This window comes from Cyprinus carpio, chromosome A17 (genome assembly GCF_018340385.1).
Source record: "Cyprinus carpio isolate SPL01 chromosome A17, ASM1834038v1, whole genome shotgun sequence".
Classification (NCBI taxonomy): domain Eukaryota; kingdom Metazoa; phylum Chordata; class Actinopteri; order Cypriniformes; family Cyprinidae; genus Cyprinus; species Cyprinus carpio.
Window position 1 is genome coordinate 19,842,357 of NC_056588.1, and position 25,082 is coordinate 19,867,438.

The window sequence follows — 25,082 nt, forward strand, 5'->3', positions numbered from 1 at the left end:
ATTTACATCATTAGAGGCAAACATCGGTTTTGTAAGCATTTCATTCATCTAAAAGCAAAAGCATAGCGTTTAAAAAATGTTCATACTTAATAACATATAAAGATATAAACATAACAAAAGTACAAAAGTAGCAGAAACAAAGACAGCAATGCGATCAGCTCCTTGAAGTCTGAAACACCTAGTGTGTAAAAGCCAGTCAGTTATTGACCACAACCGTTCCTTTATTCCGAAAGCCTGTTTTATAACTTGCTAACAAGTTTACATACAAAGTAACAATGCAAACAGATATATTTTTATATTCAGTATTTGTACAAGATTTACAAGTAATGGCTTCCATGAAGTTGTCAGTAAAAAACAATTTACCAGATATAGGAAAGAACTAGTCACCTCGCCCAAATAAGGCTTGAGACAAAAATTATTTCGACCAACACCGATATGACGTCACTACACAATAGATTCTTGGACAAGCTGCTTAACTATAGGCATAGATCCAAATGAGTGAAGTCAGAATCTCTAGAAATAAAATGGGCTTAAGTAAAAAGTGAATAATTTGAAATAGCCATCCACCTGCTACTATATAACAACTAAACATCAGACTTCACTGTTCTTTATTATATGTAATATAGAGTTCCTTTTATTTCACTATACACTATCAATATAACTTTGTTCATTTTATGTGAAGTCTGAATTTAGTGGTAAATTTAATGTACCAAAGTGTACTTATGGGTAAGAAAAGCTACAGAGGAAGTAAGATATGTTGTCTATGCCTATAGAGCTCAGGTCTATTAGCTCCTCAGCGCTGCTAGCCTGGACTGCATCCCCTCGATATCTTCTTCTTCTTCTTCTTCCTCCCCTTCTGAGGCTGCTGTGGCTCCAATCGGCACTGGTTCAGGCAGGGCATCTGTGACTTTGCTGGGTGCTTTTCCAAGTGCACCTGTTATTAAACAAAGCAATAATTTCATCTTTGGTTCATATCTATGAGTGCATAATGATAAAAGGTTTTGTGCGGTAGCACTTTCCATCATAAGAAAAGGCTGGGGAGGTGAGATAGAATGGCCATTTCCACATCCTACACCATTAAAAAACAAAAATTGGTTTATGGGGAGAAAAACAGCAGCTGTGGTTGTGGCTTTACAAATTGAACTTAAATTTACAGTAAAAAAAAAAAAAAGTATATTTCATTAATGCAATGTTAATATAGCAACCTACTGAAGTACTAAAATCTGTTTTGTGCTTCTATAATACACTGACAACCACCAAAAACACTCACTGTAAAAAAGATTTTGTTTTTGTAAATAAAACAAGAATATGTTTTACAATAAAATACTATTTACATTTTTCTGTAATAAAATTGCATGTTAAATTAAATGTGTTATCTACCATTTCCTTGTAATTATTTGAAAAATTGACTTGCAATTTCTGGGTGAAAATAGTTTCACCACCCATTTTTTTCCAGTGTAGGTAGTAATGAGAACACATCAATCAAAACAATTATCTTTAACAGAAACTGGTAAATGCCACGTGACACGAAAATAATGCATAAAACATTTAACAACACAAGAAAGTTATTTAAACTAGATAAAAAAGTTTGTCAAGATAAACTTTGAAATTGGCTTGAGAAAGCCAGACTAGAAAGTTTGAAAAAGTTTTTAAAAGTTTAACAGTTTTCAGTTTGAAATAGTTTAAAGTAGTTTTAAAGCTTAAAGTTTGAATGTTTTGAAGGCAATAAAGTGTGTCAGAAAAACAGATAGATAGATATATAGATAGATATAGATAAATCGATAGATTAGAAATATTAGGTAGAATGGAAGCTTGAATGAGTTGGAATGACTTAAAGGGTGTGTCGTAGTGAGGACACGCATTATCGTGCGACTCTTTTACCGGGTGTTTCAAAGGCAGATCAGATTCGCGACGAAAAAATATGTACTAACTGTAATGAAGCAGAAATCAGTTAGCTCCTCACTATCCGTGCTGAAGTCATTCGCCAGCTTAAAGGGTTAGTTCACCCAAAAATGAAAATTAGGCTGCATTTTACTCATCCCCGAGGCATCCTAGGTGTATATGACTTTCTCTTTTCAGACGAATCCAGTCGGAGTTATATTAAAAACTGTCTTTGATCTTTCAAGCTGTTTAATGGCACTCAGCGGGTGTTGCATTGCTTCAGTCTAAAAGAAGTTACATAAAAAGTGCCCTTCGATAAAAAAAAAAGCATCTCACACATCTCCGGTGGGTGAACAAAGTCCTCCTGTTTCAGTTCGATGGATTTTTGTTAGACAAATATCCATATTCAAAACGTAATAATCACTTCAATGTAGCTTGTGCCAGCAGTTGTACACAGAAGCAGTTCTCAGTGAGTCTCGTGAAAACAAGCGTTTGTTTACAGGATCAAAAGAAGCAAAGTTTCCTTACTTTAGCAAAGGAAAACCAGTCTTCTCTTGGCTTATGTCGAAATCCTCCAACATTCTTCTTTACAAATCCTCGTTTTGTACTTCTAATTAGTGACCGTTGTTTCGTTTTGATCTCTCCGCTGCATTTCCGCCTGCGTCACTTCTGAGCGGCACATGCGCAAAGCTGACCTCGTACGTAATTTCCCCGGAGCTACTTCCGTTTACAACAGTGAGCGCAAGCTAGATTCAAGGGATTACCCGGAGCTTAAATATGTTTTTATTAAGTTTTAAATATGGACGCTACTGGAAGCCTTTGTTTACCCCCCGGAGCCATGTGAGATGCTTTTTTTTTTTTTTTTTTAATTAAGGGGCGCTTTTTACTTCATGTCTTTTGAACTGAAGCAATGCAACACCCGCTGACTGCAACGATACAGCTTGAAAGATCAAAGACAATTTTTAATATAACAGACTGGATTCGTCTGAAAGAAGAAAGTCATATACAACTAGGATGCCTCCGGCGTGAGTAAAATGCAGCCTAATTTTCATTTTTGGGTGAACTAACCCTTTAAGTGAAACAGAACACGTCACGTGTCTTTACGGGATCTTTACGGGATGTGTGTGAACGCACACACTGATTTCAGAAAATCACTGGCAGTGTGAATGAACCACAATCAAATGATCCCGGGACACATTATCCGTGTATTTTCTGGAATTTCTGTGTGAAAGAGGTATTTTCAGGTTTTTCTTTTTTTTTGTGGATTTTGTTTGTTGTGTTTGTTTTTGTGTTTGTGTCTCGTATTTTCATGGCTACAAACTAAAAACCTCTCATGGATCGGTCAGATTGCTTTGTGTTACAGAGTTAAAGCTCTAGGAGGAATTAGTGTCAACAGTTTTAGTAAGAATAATAATAATTTTAAGTTTAAATAGCATTTCCGTAAGTTCTCAAGCCAACTTAATGAAAAACCATCAAATGTGAACTGTCACAGTGAATTCTGGGAATGCCGAATTATGGTTTTTCAGTGAATTATAAGATGACAAGATATTCATTTTCTCTTCCAAAACTGTAAATGTAACAGTATCTTACTGTAAAATGTCATGAAATGTTCTGTTGGATTTTTTTAGTTTTCACTGTATATAGTAAGGGCAAGTTTTTACCGTAGCATTTTTAGCCTTTTACAGTCTTTTTTTTTTACAGTGTGGGTGATGGTCATGTGGTTCCTTACCAGCTGTAATCTCAAAGAGGATCTTATCAACCTCAGCCTCTGCTGCTTCCTCCATTTCCTCCTCATCATCCATCCCTTCCAGTGTATCCTCCAGCATCTCCTCTATGATTCCAGCCTGTTAGAGATGTCACATGTTCTCATCAAGACGTTTCTTTGCAGAATATTTGAAGAAGTGTTCATGTACGTACCTTCATCATCTCTTTTGAGAGCTCCGTCATGGTGGCTTGAATCTCTGGGATTTTAACCAGGCTGTTCATGGCCTTCATGACCTCTGTGCTCTTCTGCATGGCACCAGCCACTCTTAACACAGCTGTAACGGGAAACCAATGAACAAATGTATGAGCGACACTTTATATAATAAGGTTAATATTATTTAATACAGTAGCTAACACAAAATAACAATGAACAATACTTTTATAGAATGCGTTAATCTAGGTTATGTTCATTTCTACACTACGAATCCATGCCATTTGTCGGGTCTACTACAAATAAAAGCTATACTCACACAACTGATTCTTCATACTGAGCAGCACAGAGTTCATTTGGGCTTTAGAGGCGTACAGCTTGTTGATGGCTTTCTTTGAGTGAATCATCTCTTTGGCGAGGATGATGCAGACATCTCTCTGTCCCTTCTTTGCAGCATCTTTGATCGATCTCTTCACCTTCTCCTCCTCTCTTTGAATATCTTTGGAAAAAATACACAATTATAACTTCTGTTAAGTACAGTTACCTGAGTTATTTTAATTTAAAATGATTTAAAATTTATTAAAACAGACTGCAATTAGTCACAATAACAATTACCGCTGTAATATGACCTCACCTCGAATCTGTCTGTCAATAACCCTCATTTCTTTTCTGATTTTGAGAGACCATTCATTGATCTATAGAAAAGAGAGGAAGACAGTTTGTGATTAATATTTACCTACATACGTGTAAAGACAATTTTATGATTTTGGTTCTCATAACAACGCACGTACAAACCACACAATTAAACCAAACTTTTTTTTTAAAGTAGCTCGTTTAAAATGGCATTACGTAATACAACATGTTACCAACAAGTATGAAAAGCGAGCTATTTATAGGCCTGCTGTTAACATGTAATAAAAACCATTAACTCCCGTCGTCCGCCACAATCGATGTTTCACTTACAAGGTCCTTCGGTGGTTTCTCTTGTGTTTTTCCAAAAAGACCCATTTTAAACTTGTAAATTAGACAGCTGAACAGCGACGAACTCAATCAAAACAGTACATGAAAAGTCCACTTCCTGATTCCAGCCTCTCGACGGATGACAACATAGAGAACTTCCGGTTATAGTAACACTATTTTACTTTTCATAATAAAAGTACGGCTTCAACTATATGTTTTTATTTTTTATTATGTCGAAATAGACAGCGAATATCGTCAAACAGCATTAAAATATACGATTTGAATGACTGAGGAATAAATATTATTTTTTTCATACGTATACAATTTTATAAATACATATAAAATATTTGATTACTTATTTATTTACTGCTATTTATATATAAAGTAGGCTAATAGGACAGTGATGTGAACAGTGAACATAAATTAGGAAGCGAAATACTTTTTTAAGCTCGTTTGTTTTTCTTTCCCTCTGTGTTCTGTCTCATTGTGTGTGGCTCATTCATTGGAAAAGGCAAGAGAGCGCAGTTAGAGTTAGATATTTTCGAATATTACAAAGATGGCGGTGTTAATAATATCCTTTAATTATTGATATAATTGCTGTTTATTTATTTATCCAGCGATGGACCCCTGGTGGTTTACTGCACGGTCATTCCCAGTGACGTACAAATGCGCGCTTCTCTCGCCAGGTTCTAGATTTTTCGTCCTTATCTGGGATGCTGCGCCAATCAAACTGCTGGTTGGCGTCCAGTAGCCAATCAGAACCAGCCGTGGGCGGGGCTTGGCTGAATTCCAGTCTCTTGACAAATGCGCAGGTTTACCCACATCGCCGGCTGACAATATCAGTGGAGGCTGCGAGAATGCATTAGAAGCGTTCTCTGCTAGGATTAGAGAGGAAGAATTATCCTATAAAAAGCCCGACTTACATAATAGCGAGTAATTCTTCTAGCGCACATAACTGTAGAATAGGGGTGTTGTGTTCTCACCCAGCTGGACCGGAGGTGTTGAGAATAAAGAGATAAGGACTGAACATGTCTGTGGTGGGAATTGATGTGGGTTTCCAGAACTGTTACATCGCTGTTGCCAGGAGCGGCGGCATTGAAACCATTGCAAACGAATACAGTGACAGATGCACTCCGTGAGTATAGCACTGCCATCAATGTGAAACGATGCTGTGTGTCGTTACGCAACGTTTGCTGTTGCATAGCTGCATTTGGCTCCTGCGACTGGCTCCTCGCGCATCTCCATTTTGCACGAATTTCATCAGTTTTTGATTTATGTGTTGTTTTTGTCTTATTTTGTTTGTTTTTGCTTGGAACTTGTATGTGTGTAGTGCTCTTTTGTGTCTTTATTTTTCCAGTTAGCTTATCATCACGCTGCATTTCTTAGCCCTTATTTGATAATGTGAATGAGAGACGTGCACGGCGTAATCCACACCTGTCATTCACACACCCAGTCGCTCGTGAAATGGATTAGACTGGCGAAGTCAAAACTGCACGTGAAGGGTGTAATCCGACGCCCCGCGTGGGGTGAATGCACGAGACTGTGACCGCGGAGTCGTGCTCTCTGGACAAATCCACGCTCTCTCGCTCTGGGCGCGGCAACACATGCGCTCAAAATAAAATGCTGTGAACCTAGATATTTTGTTGGAAAATTTTCATGCGCGGGTTTTTGGACCACTGTCCACAGCTGAGGTGTTGGAGGAGGTCACTGCGGTGCTTCTGCTGTTAGCGCATCCTCAGTTTCTCCTGCAACACTACTTACAGATCACACTGATTCTTGAAATATGGGACATGCGACAATTAACCATGGCTTTACAGCATATAAATAAAACAAAACAAAACATGGTTACTATAGTTAAACCATGGTGACCACAAATTAACCATGATTTTGTAACACTAACCATGGTATTTGTAGTAAAACTGTGGTTATACTAATGGTAATCAATACGCCAGAAAAACATGGTTACTACACTTATTCTATAATAAAACCATGGTTAATTTTTGTAAGATATGTCCTACAACTTTACCTGCATCGGTAGATCTATCTATCTATCTATCTGTCTATCTGTCTGTCTGTCTGTCTGTCTGTCTGTCTTCTGTCTTTCTGTCTATTTATTTGTCAATATTAAACATTTTCTGTCTGGTAGGAATAGATGAGACTGAAAATGGGTTTGAAACATCCTGTGGTCCCATTCTATTCAAGTGAATTAATATTTCACACACTATTGTATTTGATGTTGGCTTGTATTGATTGCTACTATAGAAAACACAGATTTTGTAAAAAATAAAAAATAAAAAAAAAAATAGAAGAAGCATGAGGTTGCACCCAAACATGTTGAAATGAATCCCAAACATTGATTGAACATGTTGAACAGATGAATCCAAATGAATCCAAACCAGTTTGAAGCCTGTTTGATTCCATTGATAATTAACCACTAGAATCATAATTCTAGTGGTTCTGAAATGCAGAAGCCTTGCTGCCTCATATAAGAAATCATATTAAAGACCTCCGGTTTCTGGCAGTCTTCATGATATGCCTTTTCAAATCTCATAAGCTTATTTCACACCATAACATGGTTTGCGACTCAGGAAGTGATAAGCACGAGTGACGACGCTGTCCAAGGTGCTGATCCACACCCTGCTCATCCGGGTTCTAGAACACATAAAACATGGAGGGTGTTGTCACAATGTATGATACATTCATGAACATGTCATCTTTTCCAACAGAGCATGCATTTCTCTGGCCTCTAAAAACCGGACCATTGGGAATGCTGCTAAAAGTCAGGTACGAAATGCTGTTCATTTCATGCTTTTTAATTTATTAAACCTTTACAATATTTGGTAATCGTAAAATTAGGTGGGATATTAACCAATAAACATGCCTCCTACAGATCATAACTAACTTTAAGAACACGGTTCACGGCTTTAAGAAGTTTCACGGTCGAGCGTTTGATGACCAATATGTTCAAGGGGAAAAATCCAAGTTGCCTTACAACCTTCACAGACTGGACAATGGCAGCACTGGAATAAAGGTGATGTTCTGTGTTATGCCACCACTTTGAAAACTGTTTTGCTTTTGTAGACCAACTGTCCCAAAAATCATGTTTTGGACAAAAAAATGCATAGACATTTGTTTTCAAGAATATTGCAAAAAAAAATATTGTGAAACTTCTAGAATGTTAAACATACTAGAGATCATCTTACATACACATTGCATCGTCATAGGTACGTTATCTGAATGAGGACAAGGTGTTTACCATCGAGCAGATGACTGCCATGTTGCTCACCAAGCTGAAAGAAACTTCTGAGCATGCCTTGAAGAAGCCCGTGGTGGACTGTGTGATATCTGTGAGTGCTTTCAAATCACTGAACCTAGCTTATGTCTGCTAGTGCTCTTGACATGCCTGTTATCTCTTTGACATGTTTGGGTTTTCTCTAGGTCCCCAGCTTCTTTACGGATATAGAAAGGAGATCCCTGATGGATGCAACTCAGATTGCTGGGCTGAACTGCTTGAGGCTGATTAATGACACAACAGCAGGTCAGCAAAATTAAGCTGTTAAGTTTTTTTATTAACACTTATTCACTATTAACTATGACTTTTCCCTCAATAAATTCCTAATTTGCTGCTTATTAATAGCTAAAAAAAGGTAGTTGTTAAGTTTAGGTATTGGGTAGGATTAGGGATGTAGAATAAGGTTGTGTAGAATAAGGCATTTATGTGCTTAATCAGTAACTTAATTCTAGTAATATGCATGCTAATAAGTAACTAGAGACCCCATTATTTAACTAAACAGAAAACGGTAACCTAAAAATGGTAGCATCTAAATTAACTGTTTTTTTCAAGTCAAAAATACATTGATTTATATCAACAAAACTAATGTTTACACATTAAATCAGGTAGAAATAGCTCTTTAAAGGGACAGTTCACCAAAAATGAAAATCTGATGTTAATTTACATGTAGGTGACTTTTTTCAACAGTAGAACAGTAAAGAAGATTTTTATCTGAAACCATGGTCCTTGGTGATTTTTAAATGCAAGTCAACGGGCTACCGTCCCTTGAGAGTAAAAAAATAAATAAAATCACGTACAGGCAACACCGTGGCTTGTGACGATATATTGAGGTCTCACGATGAAGCAAAACGATCAGTCTGTTCAAGAAACAGAACATTATTTACAACATAACTACCTGAAATACAGAGCCTCAGATGTCCAGTTAGAACTTGATAACCTAGTTCACTAAATCGGACTAAACCATATGAAACAGTTTGTGGCTCAAGCAGCACCGATCTACAAGGTCCTCAACCAAAACTCACGTTTTCTGACCATCACTGTGACTCAAAATAAGCAAAAATGCTGACATAATATGATCCTATAATGCCAACTCATTCAGCGCTTCAGTTCCTCCAACGAGAACTGAATTGAGGAAACAGTTCAGATTTGGGCCAAAGACAAGCTGCTGATACAAGCATGATTTCTTGTGGTTTATGTAAAAAGGTGATCTGAGGGTGAGTAAATTAACAGCTAATTTAAAATTTTGAGTGAACTGTCCCTTTAAGGTAGCAATTGCGAGCTATCACTTTTTACAGTGTGCATGTTGTTGAAAAAGAAACTTCACAAAACCAGTTTTTAACTGAATAAACCAGGCTGCATGACTATTATGTAGATTTACTGTGAAGGGTGATTTGCATATTGTACATGTATTAGGGACTTCAACATTTCTTAAAGACTGAATAAAATGAATACACATTATAAATAATATGAATACATTCTCTCACATTATTGCTGTCATGACAGTAATTACCCCGTCTAAGGTTGTCGATCTAGATGAAAATGTGAGGGTTTTGTGGAAGCAAATTTAATGTGTGATGACTGACAAAAACATGATTAATTTCTTGTGTAATGATGTTTTCTTATTTTCAACATGATGTTTGTCATTTTCAACATCTTCAACAGAGTAACTGTTTGCAGTAGTGTTAAGTTTGTCAGCTATTTTGTTTATTTAGTCTTAGTCTTAGTGCTGTGTCAAATGTAACTTAGTTTTTATCATATTTAGTCAACTTGTCCTGTTTTAGTTTTAGTTGACTAAATGTCTGAACATTTTAGTTTCGTTTTAATCAGTGGAAACATTTTCGTCTTACTGTATAATGGTTAAAATGATAAAACATTATTATTTTGCTCAGTTTTAATTGCAATGATTGTTGTTTACATTGTTTACATTTTATCAGAAGTTGCTCGTTCACCAATAAGCACAAATCAATAGAATATTCACTCATTTGCATGGTTTATTCTACCTCACCTAGTGTACAGATTTATAACAGGATTTCAATTAGCGGCTAAATATATTTAAATGCTCGTAATAACTCATTTAATCTATTACTTGAAACCTGTTTAAGTAAGTAAAAATAAAAGTACAATCAGCCAGTTATTATCATAAAAAGCCCAAAAATAATCATAAAAAGTAAAAAATAGATATTGTGGCCACGAATTAAGAATCTGTTAATTCGTGAACATGTTTTATTAATTCACTCGTTTAGTTAAATTGAACCAAAAGCCATTTACGCATAAAAGGGAACAAATTAAAACAAATCGACCAGTTATATTGTTCCCTTGTATTAGTTAAATCATGTTGTGCTAATTTGTTCCCTAATTTGAAGTACTATTTTTTTTTTTTTTTTTGCGATAATTAACATGTGAAGTTCTTTTATTTGGGTTCCATTTATGTTAACATTAAAATAGATATATAGAATTTTCGTAATGTTAATTGGATATTTTAACAAATGACTTTTAGGAGTATTCTCAACTCTGTCTTTTATCACAAGTTGATAATTTGTTGTTATTCTTGTTGCAGTGGCCTTGGCCTATGGCATCTATAAACAGGACTTGCCAAACCCAGAGGAGAAACCCCGTAATGTTGTGTTTGTTGACATTGGGCACTCATCTTATCAAGTCTCCATTGCTTCCTTTAACAAGGGGAAATTGAAGGTCTGTGTTATTCCTATATTTTTATGAGATATGTTTACTTCAAGGTATTATGTTTAATCTTTCACAAAGCTGTTATCAAAGGTATTATCAAACTCTTCTTTGTTTCAGGTGTTGGCTACAGCATTTGACCCATATTTGGGCGGACGCAACTTTGATGAATTACTTGTGGAATATTTCTGCGGAGACTTCAAAAACCGTTTCAAACTCAATGTTAAAGACAACCCAAGAGCCCTTCTAAGGCTCTATCAGGAGTGTGAGAAACTGAAGAAACTCATGAGTGCAAACTCTTCTGATCTCCCTCTCAACATTGAGTGCTTCATGAATGACATCGATGTCCATGGGAAAATGAACAGGTAATTCAATTATTTTTTAAAAGTTCTGCTCCAAAATTCGCATAGTGTCTAGACTGCATTTTTCCCTCAACGTTCATGTAATGTCTTTTATAAATAACAGAGTTTTTATTGGCTGTTGTATGTGTATTGTGAAATTAAATCAATGCAAATGAAGCATTTCAGGCTTAATAGAAAATAGTTGGATTGATGGTTTGAGCAGAAATATGTCACTGTGATTGGACACAGGGCTCAGTTTGAAGAGATGTGTGCTCAGCTCTGGATGAGAGTGGAGGCGCCACTGAAATCGGTCATGGAACAATCAAGTAAGCAGCAGCCAAAGGCCCAGTTCACAAAAAAACAAAAGACATATCAATCAAAACAGATGTTAAATTTAAATCCATTGCTAATTTGCATTCGTCCTGGTACAGAGCTTAGCAGAGATGAGATCTATGCCATTGAGGTAGTGGGTGGAGCCACCAGAATCCCAGCCATAAAGGAGAGAATCTCAAAGTTCTTCGGTAAAGACATCAGCACCACGCTGAACGCAGATGAGGCTGTAGCACGCGGATGTGCGTTACAGGTAAAATAGACTCATAAAGCCCTATTTAAAAAAGATCATAATCTGAACAAATCTGTCTACAGCACTTAAAGGGATACTCCACCCCAAAATGAAAATTTTGTCATTAATCACTTACCCCCATGTCGTTCCAAACCCGTAAAAGCTCTGTTCGTCTTCAGAACACAATTTAAGATATTTTGGATGAAAACCTGGAGGCTTGTGACTGTCCCATAGACTGCCAAATAAATAACAGTGTCAAGGTCCAGGAAAGGAATGAAAGTCGTCGTCAGAATACTCCTTCTGCCATCAGATGTGCAATCTGGGTTATATGAAGTGACGGGAACACTTTTTGTAAGCGAAGAAAACAAAAATACGGGTTTAGAACGACATGGGGGGAGGTGATTTATGACAAAATTTTCATTTTGGGATGGAGTATCCCTTTAACTCTTTCCCCGCCATTGATGAGTTATCTCGTCTTTTAGAAGACAAAGCTTCCCCGCCATTGAGAAGTTTTTATGGCTTTTCTTGTTTTTACTGTTATACACTTGGGGGTGCTATTACACATCTTCTGAATGAGTACAAAACCTCCTGAACAAAAACACACGTGAACAGGACGGAGAAACGATCAATCTCTTATGTAAACTGATGCATATTAAAAATAATGCGATCATCAGCAACAGACAGCATATAAGTGAAAACTGCATAATGTTTCGGAGTAAAATGTTGATCCAGGAAGTGGTATATGTTTGTGCAAGCTTTGGAGGTGTTTATGGAATCGTTTTCCTGGATGTATGCTTTGATAATCATACTGAATATTATCCAGATGTAGTTTTTGATAAAAATGTCATTTTCTCACCTTTTTGCTCAGAACTATATATTTTTATGAAACCTACCTATATTCAAGTTTTGATAAAAAAAAGAATGCTTTAAGCTAGAATAAAACTGATTTTTTTTGTTTAAAAGTAGAGGCTTTGATGTTTATTTTAGTGTATTGCATATTCAAATATTCAAACAGCAAAGTATACTGGAGGCCATCAAATTTTAGTGAAAATCATCAAAATCGCTGGCGGTGGCTGGCAACTATTTTCAAAAAATGCTGGCGGGGAAAGAGTTAAAATGGCCTTGATAACAGGCATTATAGATGTCATCACAGAAACAGCAGAACTGTGAGCAGTGTGAGAGTGTGTTACAGAACAGTTGAACAATACTTGTGCCAGTTCCCCTGGGGAGTTTGTGGATTCTGTGGAAGAGGTGTAGAAACAAGATGAAATCATGCATGGATTAGCATCTCAATGCTGTGTCTGATTCCTTGTACTAATACGCTATTTAGACAGCTTATGTAACTACATTTGCTTGTATATCATACATTTTTATTTTTTGTGTGTGTGTGTGTGTGTGTGTGTGGTATGTGCAATCCTGTCTCCAGCCTTCAAAGTCCGAGAGTTCTCCATCACAGATGCAGTCCCCTTCCCGATTACTCTTCGCTGGAAGTCTCCGACAGATGAAAGTGTTGGGTAAGAGCCTTCACATTTAAACTTTTAACTTGATTGAAGATATCTTAAATATTTACATTGTGTACCAAGTATTGTTTATTTGTAGTGCTAACTAAGCAAAGCATCACTATTTAACATGCTCAAAGTTAGGATTTGAACAATCCACTAACCTCAAGAACCAGCAAATAAGTCGTTCCAGTGAATGATGCCTTCAATCATGCAGCTTATTGCAGAGAGGTGTGAGATTACATTTCTTGGCAATCACAATTTGATTTGCACCTGGTGGGCCATAAAAAGAATTGCATGGCAGAAGGGACCCAAGCCATCTAGGCATGAGAAAATAATAGAGACCAACAGGCAAGCATCTAGCAACCAACCATATCATCCTAACAAATGCATAGTAATGTGCTAAAAACCAATGGAAAGATCTTAGCAGCTAGATATAGTAGCAATGACACAATTCAGCGTTACTTACATTTTATTCAGAAAATGAAAAAAATCAAGTGTATTTATTTGCATAGTTGGGGTAATATATATTATCTTTATATAAATCTTAACAATAAATGTATCCATCTATTAACCTATTTTTAAAAGCACATGCTCATTTTTCAAATGTAAATATGTGGGATGTGTTATTGATAGGAACTAGTGTCCAATAAGTCTAGAAATATGCTAGTTTATAAAGATTAAATGTTTTGCATTCATTTTTATTGTATTCATTTTGCATTCATTTTATTGTATTCATTTTTATTGCATTATGTAGCTACACTGAAAAAAAAACAGTAACCTAAAAATTGAAGTCAAAAATAATTTTAGCATTATCACTGAATAAATACATTAATTTATATCATCAAAATAAATTTTTATGGGTTAAATCAGGCAGAAATAAGTCTTTAAGGTGACAATTGCAGGTTGCCACTTTGTACAGTGTAGTATTATAATGTTGTAATGCTTAATCTTTGAAACACAATACATTTAATATTAAATTACATATTAATTAAAATTAAATAAATGAAATATTAATAAATAAATAAATGTTTTTCGAACTTTTTTCCTTCTAGAAAAAGCTGTAGTAATGTCTACTAAGAATTAAAATTTTGTTCTTAAAGTTGTCATGAAATGGAAATTATGATTGTTTTTCTTCCTTTTTGTGACATATATATACAAATGAAACAAATAAGGAAAAAACTGTAGGGTGGGACTTAATTTTGCCCATCGTGAATTGATTGGATTGGTGGATCATTTTTGTTTGCTAATTGTTAAAAAGTAAAATCATTGATCATAAATATTCCATAAAAGAAATACAAACTGTTAAATTTGATTTCATATTGACTTTAAGGATGAAAATCTGAATTGTTTTCTCGTCTTCAGGGAATGTGAGGTGTATAGTAAGAACCATGCGGCACCTTTCTCCAAAGTCATCACCTTCCACAAGAAGGAACCTTTTGACCTGGAAGCATTCTATAGTTCTCCACATGAGCTGCCCTATCCGGATAGCAGAATAGGTGTGTGTTACTGTGTGTTGTGTGGCAGCTTCAGTATCATGTTGATTACATTCTGGAATGGCATTCTTAAACCAGACTTTATTTAAACTTCTATAGGAATCAGTATGAAATGATTCACTTTGAGTTTTAGCCAGCACTAGCCTAATTTACGACCAAAATGAGAACTAATCACTCTGGTGCGAAGCCCAGGGGACCCTTAAATAGTTGTTCATGGACTCATTTGATTAAGTTATATCTTCAACACCCTAACTGTGAAGTGGATTAAGGTCTAATCTCAGGGGAGTGTCACAGAGGTGTCAAAATACTGTACACCTACCATCCAATAATTAGGACTGAGACATGACGTCCCCCTAAGCTCTTAATTCCCATCACATCATATACCCTCCATACTGAGTGTAATGTATGGTCTGTTCGGAACAATTCAGTTTGATTTCATTTCTGTTTCTGGTTATGTTCCTGTTGAAATTTCACTTTGTTTTGTTTTCGTTCCTTGAACCGGTTCAGAGCCCTGCTTAAAGTATAACTGTCTGATTCTGGTTCTGATTAGCATGTTTTTCTGTTGTGGTCAGGCCGCTTTACCATACAGAATGTCGTGCCGCAGCCTGATGGGGACAGTTCAAAGGTCAAGGTGAAAGTGCGCGTGAACATGCACGGCATCTTCAGCGTGTCCAGTGCCTCTCTGATAGAGAAGCAGAAAGGAGAGGCTGAGGATGTGCAGATGGAAACAGAACCTACTGTACAGAATGAGGGCAGGCCTGAGGAACAGGTAGGAGACACTGATTGGCAAAAAAATATTTCTTTTTTGGGTAAATTAATTTAGTAACAGATTAATCTAATAATCAGTACATATACTGTGCACTGTATTAAAGTAATGCAAGTTGTTTGTATGTAGGTGAAAAATGTAGTTTCAAGTATTTAGATTATTGTTTTTTTTTTTTTTTTTTCATAATAATTGTTGTTTTTTTTTTTTTTTTTATATATTATTGTTTATTTTTTATTAAAAAAAATGTAGTACACTATTATTTAAAAGTTTGGGATTGGTAAGTTGCAAGGTTGCATTTATTTGATCAAAGAAGACAGTAAAAACAGTAATTTTGTGAAATATAAAAAATTTAAAATAACTGTAGAAATACTGTATAAAACTGTAGAAACTTTATAAAATAAATATTTTAACATCTAATTTATTCCTCTGATGGCAAAGCTGAGTTATTAATATAATATTATTGTCAGTGGTGTGGAAATAATATTATTATTATTACTATTGTTAATATTTTTATGGAAACTGATACATATTTTTCAGGATTCTTTGATGAATAGAGAGTTCAAAAGTACAGCATTTCTTTGAAATCTTTTGCGACATTATAAATGCCCTAACTGACATTTTTGATAAATTTAACAATTTACATTTTTAACAGAAGGAAGTCTGCATTGTAGTGATTTCTGTGGCTCGTAGCCTTAGGTGTTCAGAGGTCCTCGTTTATAAAGATTTTTCTAAACGAGCAAATATATTCAGCACTGTGAGCTTTTAAAAACAAATTTTGTGGACAGTGACGCTGCAGGATCAGATCACTCATGCTGTGTTTACAATTTTGTTAATAGAATAAAATGCAAGTGGACCAGGAAGGCCAAGGAGAACAGCCCACTGAAGAAGAAAAGATGAATAACTCTGGCAATAAGGTACAGATTACCTTTGCAATATATGCAAATAGATTCTCACATGCTGTTTATGGCTACTTTAAAGGGGTCATATATATCTAGGGCTATATATCTGTCTCTGGTTTATTAAAGTAATGGTGAAACAGACTGATTTGTGCTTATATCTTTTCAAATTTCTTATTTTCTTAAAGGATGGTGATAAACAAGATCAAGCTGCAAGCAGTAGCAAAGCCAAGTCAAAAGTGAAGAGTGTTGATCTGCCCATTTGGGCCAACACCACCCGACAGCTGGATCAAGATGTGCTCAACAACTTTGTTGAATATGAAGTAAGTCATAATTCATTTTCAGTCTGCCTCAGTTCTCTTGAGAACATGTGGAGTGGTGCGATTAATTTAAATCAGCTCAGTTCAAAGCCAGCCCTCTTTTTCCACCCTGTGCATTTTTGATTCTCATCTCAAATTAGAGCCCCATTTTCTGCGCTTTAGGCAGAATTCATTTTGGTTATATGCACTCACTACATTTGTCTCTTGTTAGCTGCTGTTTATAACTCTTGCCAGCTGAACCAACTGTATCTTGTACCCTACATGTTGCTAAAATCATATGAGGGATTTAGCATTTACCCTAAATATCCATGACAGCGCTCAAGTCAGACCTCAGGGGAAAAGATATTAGTAGATAATTTCGTCAGTGAAGCGACAGTCATGTCCTACACTTACTAGTTCATCCTTTGGCTTAAAACCCCCCACAAAAACAAATACTGTGTAATCTCACTCTTTAAAGCTCTTCAATTGAGCATTACAGCTTTATGCTATTGTATTATGTTAGTTGAACAATATTTCTTTATACTCTGCGTTTCTTGTCTTATTGTGCACCATTCATCTATGCACATAATCCAGAGCAGAAAAAGTTTGTCTTTGTTATTTTTCTACAAAATAAAACAAACAACAAAACATACCTTTACCTCTGGAAGGTCACCTGACAGATGTTGATTAGTTTTCATAATTATTAAAGTAATGCAAGCAAGTGTTGTATGTAGGTGAAAAAATGTAGTTTCAAGTATTTAGATTATTGTTTTTTTTTTTTTTTACATAATAATGAGAAACAATATAAGTTCCAAAATAACTGATTGTATATGCATTCATAAAAAAATCTAATACACTATTATTTAAAAGTTTGGGATTGGTAAGTTGCAAGGTTGCATTTATTTGATCAAAGAAGACAGTAAAAACAGTAATTTTGTGAAATATAAAAAATTTAAAACTAACTGTAGAAATACTGTTATAAAACTGTAGAAACTTGATATAAATAAATATTTTAACATCTAATTTATTCCTCTGATGGCAAAGCTGAGTTATTAATATAATATTATTGTCAGTGGTGTGGAAATAATATTATTATTATTACTATTGTTAATATTTTTATGGAAACTGATACATATTTTTCAGGATTCTTTGATGAATAGAGAGTTCAAAAGTACAGCATTTCTTTGAAATCTTTTGCGACATTATAAATGCCCTAACTGACATTTTTGATAAATTTAACAATTTACATTTTTAACAGAAGGAAGTCTTGCATTGTAGTGATTTCTGTGGCTCGTAGCCTTAGGTGTTCAGAGGGTCCTCGTTTATAAAGATTTTTCTAAAACGAGCAAATATATTCAGCACTGTGAGCTTTTAAAAACAAATTTTGTGGACAGTGACGCTGCAGGATCAGATCACTCATGCTGTGTTTACAATTTTGTTAATAGAATAAAATGCAAGTGGACCAGGAAGGCCAAGGAGAACAGCCCACTGAAGAAGAAAAGATGAATAACTCTGGCAATAAGGTACAGATTACCTTGCAATATATGCAAATAGATTCTCACATGCTGTTTTATGGCTACTTTAAAGGGGGTCATATATATCTAGGGCTATATATCTGTCTCTGGTTTATTAAAGTAATGGTGATGAAACAGACTGATTTGTGCTTATATCTTTTCAAATTTCTTATTTTCTTAAAGGATGGTGATAAACAAGATCAAGCTGCAAGCAGTAGCAAAGCCAAGTCAAAAGTGAAGAGTGTTGATCTGCCCATTTGGGCCAACACCACCCGACAGCTGGATCAAGATGTGCTCAACAACTTTGTTGAATATGAAGTAAGTCATAATTCATTTTCAGTCTGCCTCAGTTCTCTTGAGAACATGTGGAGTGGTGCGATTAATTTAAATCAGCTCAGTTCAAAGCCAGCCCTCTTTTTCCACCCTGTGCATTTTTGATTCTCATCTCAAATTAGAGCCCCATTTTCTGCGCTTTAGGCAGAATTCATTTTGGTTATATGCACTCACTACATTTGTCTCTTGTTAGCTGCTGTTTATAACTCTTGCCAGCTGAACCAACTGTATCTTGTACCCTACATGTTGCTAAAATCATATGAGGGATTTAGCATTTACCCTAAATATCCATGACAGCGCTCAAGTCAGACCTCAGGGAAAAGATATTAGTAGATAATTTCGTCAGTGAAGCGACAGTCATGTCCTACACTTACTAGTTCATCCTTTGGCTTAAAACCCCCCCAAAAACAAATACTGTGTAATCTCACTCTTTAAAGCTCTTCAATTGAGCATTACAGCTTTATGCTATTGTATTATTGTTAGTTGACAATATTTCTTTATACTCTGCGTTTCTTGTCTTATTGTGCACCATTCATCTATGCACATAATTCCAGAGCAGAAAAAGTTTGTCTTTGTTATTTTTATACAAAATAAAACAAAACATACTTTACCTCTGAAGGTCACCTGACAGATGTTGATTAGTTTTCATAATATATTTAAATAGTAACACTTTATTCAAGAACCAATTCTCACTATTAAATAGCATGCATATTTCAAGCATATTGGCTGTTTATTAGTTCTTATAAAGCACATATTAATGCCTTATTCTGCATGACCATATTTTAGATCCCTTAATTCTACCCCATACCTAAACTTAACAACTACTTTACTAACTGTTAATAAGAAACACATTAGGAGTTTATTGAGGCGATAGTCAGAGTTAATAGTTAGTTAAAGGGTTCATATGATGTTGCTAAAAAAGAACATTATTTTGTGTATTTGGTGTAATGAAATGTGTTTATGCGGTTTAAGGTTCAAAAAACACATTATTTTCCACATAATGTACATTATTGTTTCTCCTCTATGCCCCGCCTTCTGAAATGCATCAATTTTACAAAGCTCATCGGTCTGAAAAGCTAGGTGTGCTCTGATTGGCCAGCTATCCAGTGCGTTGTGATTGGCTGAATACCTCAAGCGTGTGACAGAAACGTTACGTCCCTTAACACTGTGATGCCGTGTCCCGGCGAGACAAGACAAAAACAATAAAACCCATTATAAACAAGACATTTGTTTATGAAATGCACATTCAGTACAGTTGAGCAGTTATTTTTCACAAGGCTATATTTGATGTATCATTTATAATCTGGATAATTATAACGTTTGAGCTTTTTTGTGGCTTATAAGGGTGAAAAGTTACAATGATCCAGTTTGAAAATATATATTCACTGCATTCTCTCTTCCAGAAAAAAATGATCATACAGGACAAGCTGGAGAAGGAGAGAAACGATGCTAAAAATGCTGTGGAGGAGTATGTTTACGAACTGCGAGACAAACTGTGTAGCATCTATGAGAGATATGTCACTGAAGATGTGAGCACATAATCTCTTTGTTTACCCGGAGCTGTTGTTCTCAGTCAAGACACTTGGGAGCTTATGCTTTGTTTCTGTATAATCTACCCCAGTTCTGCAGTTTAAAATCTCAAATCATTTATACATGGAACAGAGCATTATACAGTAAATACTACCAAAATGAAGCTCAGGTGAGACTTACTATGTATGTGTGTTGATGTTCTTCCTTTGCAGGAAAGTAACCGACTCACTATAATGCTTGAGGACACAGAGAACTGGCTGTATGAAGAAGGAGAAGACCAAGAGAAAGAAATCTATCAGGACAAACTGTTTGAACTCAAAGTAGGTGCTTAAGTATTCAGGTCATCCATGGGTATACGTTCGGAGCAGTCTGCTCTCTATAGCTCTCGTGGTACTGTAATACTGTGGTAGTTTTTTAGAGTAGGTTCGTGTCGAGTTTAGCTCAGATTTGTTACACTCAGAGATGTGGCGCACATGTGAGGCTGTTGTGTGAATGCGTTCCAGCCCCCTTAGATGTAAGGCTGCATTTACACTGGTGCGTTTTTGTTTTAAAATGAAAACCATCCTCGTCTTATTCAATTCTCGTCAAGCCAGCTTTCCACTATCTCTGACAAACGACAGATCGGAAGTCATTTATTTCCAGTGGAGAGTAGCGCGGGAGCTGTGTGGAGTTCTGATCATATGCAGATGTCCGTTAATACTAAACGACCGAAAGCACGTTACGTGACCATTCATGCACACTGTAGCATCGTGCTACATAAGACAATAAATAATTTATATTCCGCTTTTACTCAAAACTCATTTTAAACTACCATCGAGTGTTTGTAATAACTTCCGATTGCCATCTAATGTATGTTTTGGCCATGTAATGTTGCTGAAATTAAATATGTTATTACCTCTGAGTCAGAGCAGCGATCAAGGAAGAGAAAACACAGGCAGAAGCTGCTAATGCTCATCATTAAATCAGTGGAAAATGAATAGAAATGATGATTCTGTCTGAGCTATGCATTTTAAAACGAACACGCACTAGTGTAAACATAGCCTAAAAGATGTGTAAATTAATGAGTTGATTTTGGCTTTATTAAATCTATTTGCACTGATATATTGTATTGGTTACATTTTGTTCCTTTGTGCAGTGGCTCAGGATATGAGTCTTTGAGTTTGAATAAACATCAACAAGCTGAAAAATGAAACCAAAGTTTTTAGATTTTTTTAGATAATGTAATCTTGTTAAAATTAATTTCATTAAATTGGTATCAAAAAAAGAATCGTTCAAGAACCGGTATCGAAGTCAAGGTATCGGTATTCGTATCGATATTGAAAAATTTTTAACGATACCCAGCCCGATAGAGCTTCATCTACAGTAGAATTGAGTATAAGGGTTTTTTATGAATCTTTGCAAATCGCCTTTCCTAATATATGCTAGTTAGCAAATTTTTTATTTTTTATTAATGCTCAAAAATTGAGAACAGTACATAATACAACCATAAACATAAAAATAAACAAATAAAGAAGAAGCTAGTTAGCAAGTTTCACGGCTGAAGTTCAGTCTGCTCGTCACCCCACGGAAGAGAGGGGCGGGGTCAGCAGAGCTCATTAGCATTTACAGTAACATGTACTAGAACAGAGTGCTGAAAACAGAGCTGATTTTGACAGGGTAAAAAAAGGTGTTTATTACACCACTTTTGAGAAATTTTAGCGAAAGTATATTATAGACTTTTAATTGAGACCCTAAAGAATCATATTAACTTGTGGAAAATGGGCATCCGATGACCCCTTTAAACACATGACATAAATGTTTCATAAATGCTTATCAATACATTCAGTAGTATACTTTACCCATATTTCAAAGACAATAGAATTATTAAATTACAAATAAAGATTACTTAAGTCCTACTTAAGTGGGTCAAAAACACTCTTATGTTCAGCTAATTGCATTTAATAGAAATTTAATCCATCATTTTTTTTTTTTAATTGCAGTTAACATCTAATTAAATGTCTGAAAACATTACATCCAGTTTGTACTTTAGTATATTCCTGTAAAGTATATTATTTCTCTAACAAGTAGTCTTTTTAGAACTATGCTGTAGTGTAATTCTTTTTCACATGGGTCAGTTCATCCAACAAAAAACTCGTTTGAAAAAAAAAAACCTGCATGAATGTGTGTTATAGCAGGGTGTTGTCTTTGTCTTGTGTAGAAGTTTGGTGAGCCCATTGAAGAACGGTACAGAGAGCATGAGGGTCGACCCAGAGCTTTCGATGAGCTAGGCAAGAAAATTCAGCTTTTTATGAAGGCGGTGGACGTGTATAAACAGAAGGTAAACTGTGATGCTTAATCATGACCTTTTGCGCTGCTAACGCAATGCTCTACCACCGAGCCACAGGAACCTATAGTTCTGTTAATAAAAAATGATTAGAAAAAGCTTTTGTTTTTGCAACTAAAGCACAGTTCTTCCCTGTTGTGTTTTTATAAGCCTTTGAGTGATGTGCAACCTCCTTTTTTAATGACATTAATTAGTTTTATTTGGGATAACTCCTTTGCACAGATCTACTGGCCTAATTACTTTCGTAACTTACACTTTTTTCATCGACAAGTTATTTAATGTACTTGGTTACATCTCCCACTATTTGGGGAACATATGCACTTAAAAAAAATGTTTCAAGTGTTTGACTTTATATCAGTTGTTTTGGTCATTTATGTCATTACAATGTCAGAATAATTGTGTTTATAACTGCATCTTAATATTTAGCAGTGTTCAGATTGGCTTATTTATTCTTAAGAGCATTTTACATTAATTGCATTTACTAATTTCATTCAATATATATATTTTATTGTTCCTTATCAATATTGAAGCACTTAAAGGTAATGTAATGCTGAGGTACACTTAGCACTGAAATGAATGGGAGCTGAGATGCATTAAATGCTGTGGTCATGTCTGCCATTTGACCAGCAGGATGAGCGCTACCAGCACCTGAGCCCCGAGGAGATGAGTGTTGTTGAGAAGAGTGTGTGTGAAGCTTTAGGCTGGATGAATACAAAGATGAACGCCCAGAGTAAACTCACAGTCGCTCAAGACCCAGCAGTCAAAGTAGCAGAGATCATTCAGAAGATTCAGGTTTGTGCACGTTTCCAGTAAAAATAGTCAGGATGCATGTCACAATTATACCCTGTCATTAGAACGATCACAACAGTTTCTTTAATAAATAATGAATAAGAGTGCATCTCACAAAATCATGTCCAAGCGACGTTTATATTTTGCAAAAATAAAAAGAAGCCTGAAAAAGGGCAAAAATGCACTATTTTCATGACAGGTAGTCACTTTGCATGCAAAAATTCTTTACTGTAATGATTGTTGATCGTTTTTTTTTGTCATTATTCTGAATCATGACAAAAACTGGAATATATTTTTACTTTAAAATTGCATAAATTACATAAGGTAAAACAAATACTACCGTGACGCATAAATACTTTAAAAATGAAATTAATTTAAATATTTACAGGATATATTTTGGTGATGAAAATTTATGGATAAAAAGTTGTATTTTTGACTTAAAATAAAGGACAGGAGAACCACACTATCATGATTTATAAGTAGTCTGAAAATTTAATTAAATATAAAGTATCCTTTAAATATACAGTATAGGTATCAACATAGTAATATAGGACTTTTATTTTGACAGACTCTGTCTAGTTCCATGGATAACTATATGTGACCCTGGACCACAAAACCAGTCATAAGGGTCAATTTCTCGAATTTGAGATTTATACATCAGCTGAAAGCTGAATAAATAAGCTTTCCTTTGACGTATGGTTTATTAGGATCGGACAATATTTGGCCGAGATACAACTATTTGAAAATCTGGAATCTGAGGGTGCAAAAAAATCTAATTACTGAGAAAATCACCTTTAAAGTTGTCCAAATGAAGTTCTTAGCAATGCATATTAATCAAAAATTAGGTTTTTATAAATTTATGGTAGGAAATGTACAAAATATCTTCATGGATCATGATCTTTACTTAATATCCTAATGATTTTTGACATAAAATAAAAATCGATAATTTTGACCCAAACAATGTTTTTTTTGGCTATTGCTACAAATATACCCGCGACTTAAGACTGGTTTTGTGGTCCAGGGTCACATATTCTAATTACTGATTGGTCAGGTAAATCAAATAAAACATTTATTGTAAATATTTTTAACTTTAAATTTGCATAAATAAAAGGTGGCAAAACAAATACAGTGTATCCAATGTATCCTTAAAATATCAGACTTTTATTTTGACAGACTCTGTCTAGTTAAATTAAATAAAATATTTATTGTATGTATTTTGCATTAAAGTAGTGGATTTTTTTTTTTTTTTTTTACATTTCGGTAATGACAATTTGTAGGGAAAATATGCTTAATTATTATGAAAACAATTTTACTGCAAAAATCTGGTTAAAATTTTGATTCTCATGATTCTAAAAAAAGTAATAATCTATTTCTTTAAATGAAGGAAACTACAGTTTACTTGTATATTTTATTATGGGGCAAAATATAATTACTGGCAGGTTGTGTCTGGTTCCTACATAAAGAATCATCATATTGTGGTACTGGCTGACAACATTAACCTACCGCATCATTTAATAAAATGCAATTTATATAAATATTAATCCATCTGTTTTTGTGTTGAAATGCAGGAGTTAGAGGATGTTTGCAATCCTGTCGTCAACCGACCCAAACCCAAAACCGAGGAGCCTGTAGAAGAGGGAGACAAAAACAATGGGGGGCATAAATGACGGCCGCGGAGCAGAGAGGTGTGGAGAGAGAAGGGGCAACCAGCAGACGAAGCCTCCGTCTGGAGAGATGGAGATGGACTGAGCTCTTCCTCTCTAAAATATATTTTTGTTGTGATTTTCTCTTTTGAGACTATTAAACCTTTTCAACTCACACTGAACCGATAGCTGGAACCATTCTCTTTGTGTCCACCACTCAGTTGGCTGTATTTGTGCATCTGTTTGTAGAAGTCTGCTCCTCTGTTGGTTTTCTCTGGTACCTATTAAGGGACTGGGACAGGCTGTCCTTCAAGTGTTGCAGCTGTATTGGAAACACAGTCCGGGACATCCACAATAGGATCAT

At 35.3% G+C, this 25,082-nt stretch overlaps 2 protein-coding genes across 3 annotated transcripts; one reads left to right on the forward strand and one right to left on the reverse strand.

The window, feature by feature from the left end:
• Positions 1 to 203: 203 nt before the first annotated feature.
• LOC109107216 (charged multivesicular body protein 3-like) lies at positions 204 to 4,919 on the reverse strand. The gene is made up of 6 exons (XM_019120494.2): positions 4,760 to 4,919; positions 4,431 to 4,491; positions 4,116 to 4,295; positions 3,799 to 3,920; positions 3,611 to 3,725; positions 204 to 934 (listed from the first exon to the last, which is right to left on the reverse strand). The coding sequence occupies exons 1-6, from the start codon at positions 4,802 to 4,804 to the stop codon at positions 786 to 788; spliced, it is 672 nt and encodes a 223-aa protein (XP_018976039.2). The 5' UTR covers positions 4,805 to 4,919; the 3' UTR covers positions 204 to 785.
• A 617-nt stretch (positions 4,920 to 5,536) lies between these two features.
• Positions 5,537 to 24,750, forward strand: LOC109107635 (heat shock 70 kDa protein 4L-like). 2 transcript variants are annotated; one of them, XM_042774349.1, is made up of 19 exons: positions 5,537 to 5,891; positions 7,483 to 7,540; positions 7,647 to 7,787; positions 7,981 to 8,103; positions 8,195 to 8,294; positions 10,606 to 10,739; positions 10,848 to 11,092; positions 11,318 to 11,394; positions 11,500 to 11,651; positions 13,038 to 13,144; positions 14,495 to 14,628; positions 15,198 to 15,394; positions 16,228 to 16,305; positions 16,476 to 16,610; positions 19,837 to 19,962; positions 20,176 to 20,283; positions 22,161 to 22,280; positions 22,914 to 23,078; positions 24,644 to 24,750. In XM_042774349.1, the coding sequence occupies exons 1-19, from the start codon at positions 5,785 to 5,787 to the stop codon at positions 24,740 to 24,742; spliced, it is 2,406 nt and encodes an 801-aa protein (XP_042630283.1). In that variant the 5' UTR covers positions 5,537 to 5,784; the 3' UTR covers positions 24,743 to 24,750. The 2 variants fall into 2 exon arrangements, with proteins under 2 accessions (XP_042630283.1, XP_042630284.1); XM_042774350.1 differs by having other exon boundaries at positions 22,917 to 23,078.
• The last annotated feature ends 332 nt before the right edge of the window (positions 24,751 to 25,082 follow it).

What these genes read in the sequence shown, in the direction of transcription:
- LOC109107216 (XM_019120494.2), bottom strand. Translation starts at nt 4,804, where the DNA reads ATGGGTCTTTTTGGAAAAACACAAGAGAAACCACCGAAGGACCTT. An exon ending in AGAAACCACCGAAGGACCTT is followed by an intron (nt 4,492 to 4,759) that starts GTAAGTGAAACA and finishes TCTTTTCTATAG; the next exon opens with ATCAATGAATGGTCTCTCAA. An exon ending in TCTCAAAAGAGATGATGAAG is followed by an intron (nt 3,726 to 3,798) that starts GTACGTACATGA and finishes CATCTCTAACAG; the next exon opens with GCTGGAATCATAGAGGAGAT.
- LOC109107635 (XM_042774349.1), top strand. Translation starts at nt 5,785, where the DNA reads ATGTCTGTGGTGGGAATTGATGTGGGTTTCCAGAACTGTTACATCGCT. An exon ending in ATGGCAGCACTGGAATAAAG is followed by an intron (nt 7,788 to 7,980) that starts GTGATGTTCTGT and finishes GCATCGTCATAG; the next exon opens with GTACGTTATCTGAATGAGGA. An exon ending in ATCGGTCATGGAACAATCAA is followed by an intron (nt 11,395 to 11,499) that starts GTAAGCAGCAGC and finishes GTCCTGGTACAG; the next exon opens with AGCTTAGCAGAGATGAGATC.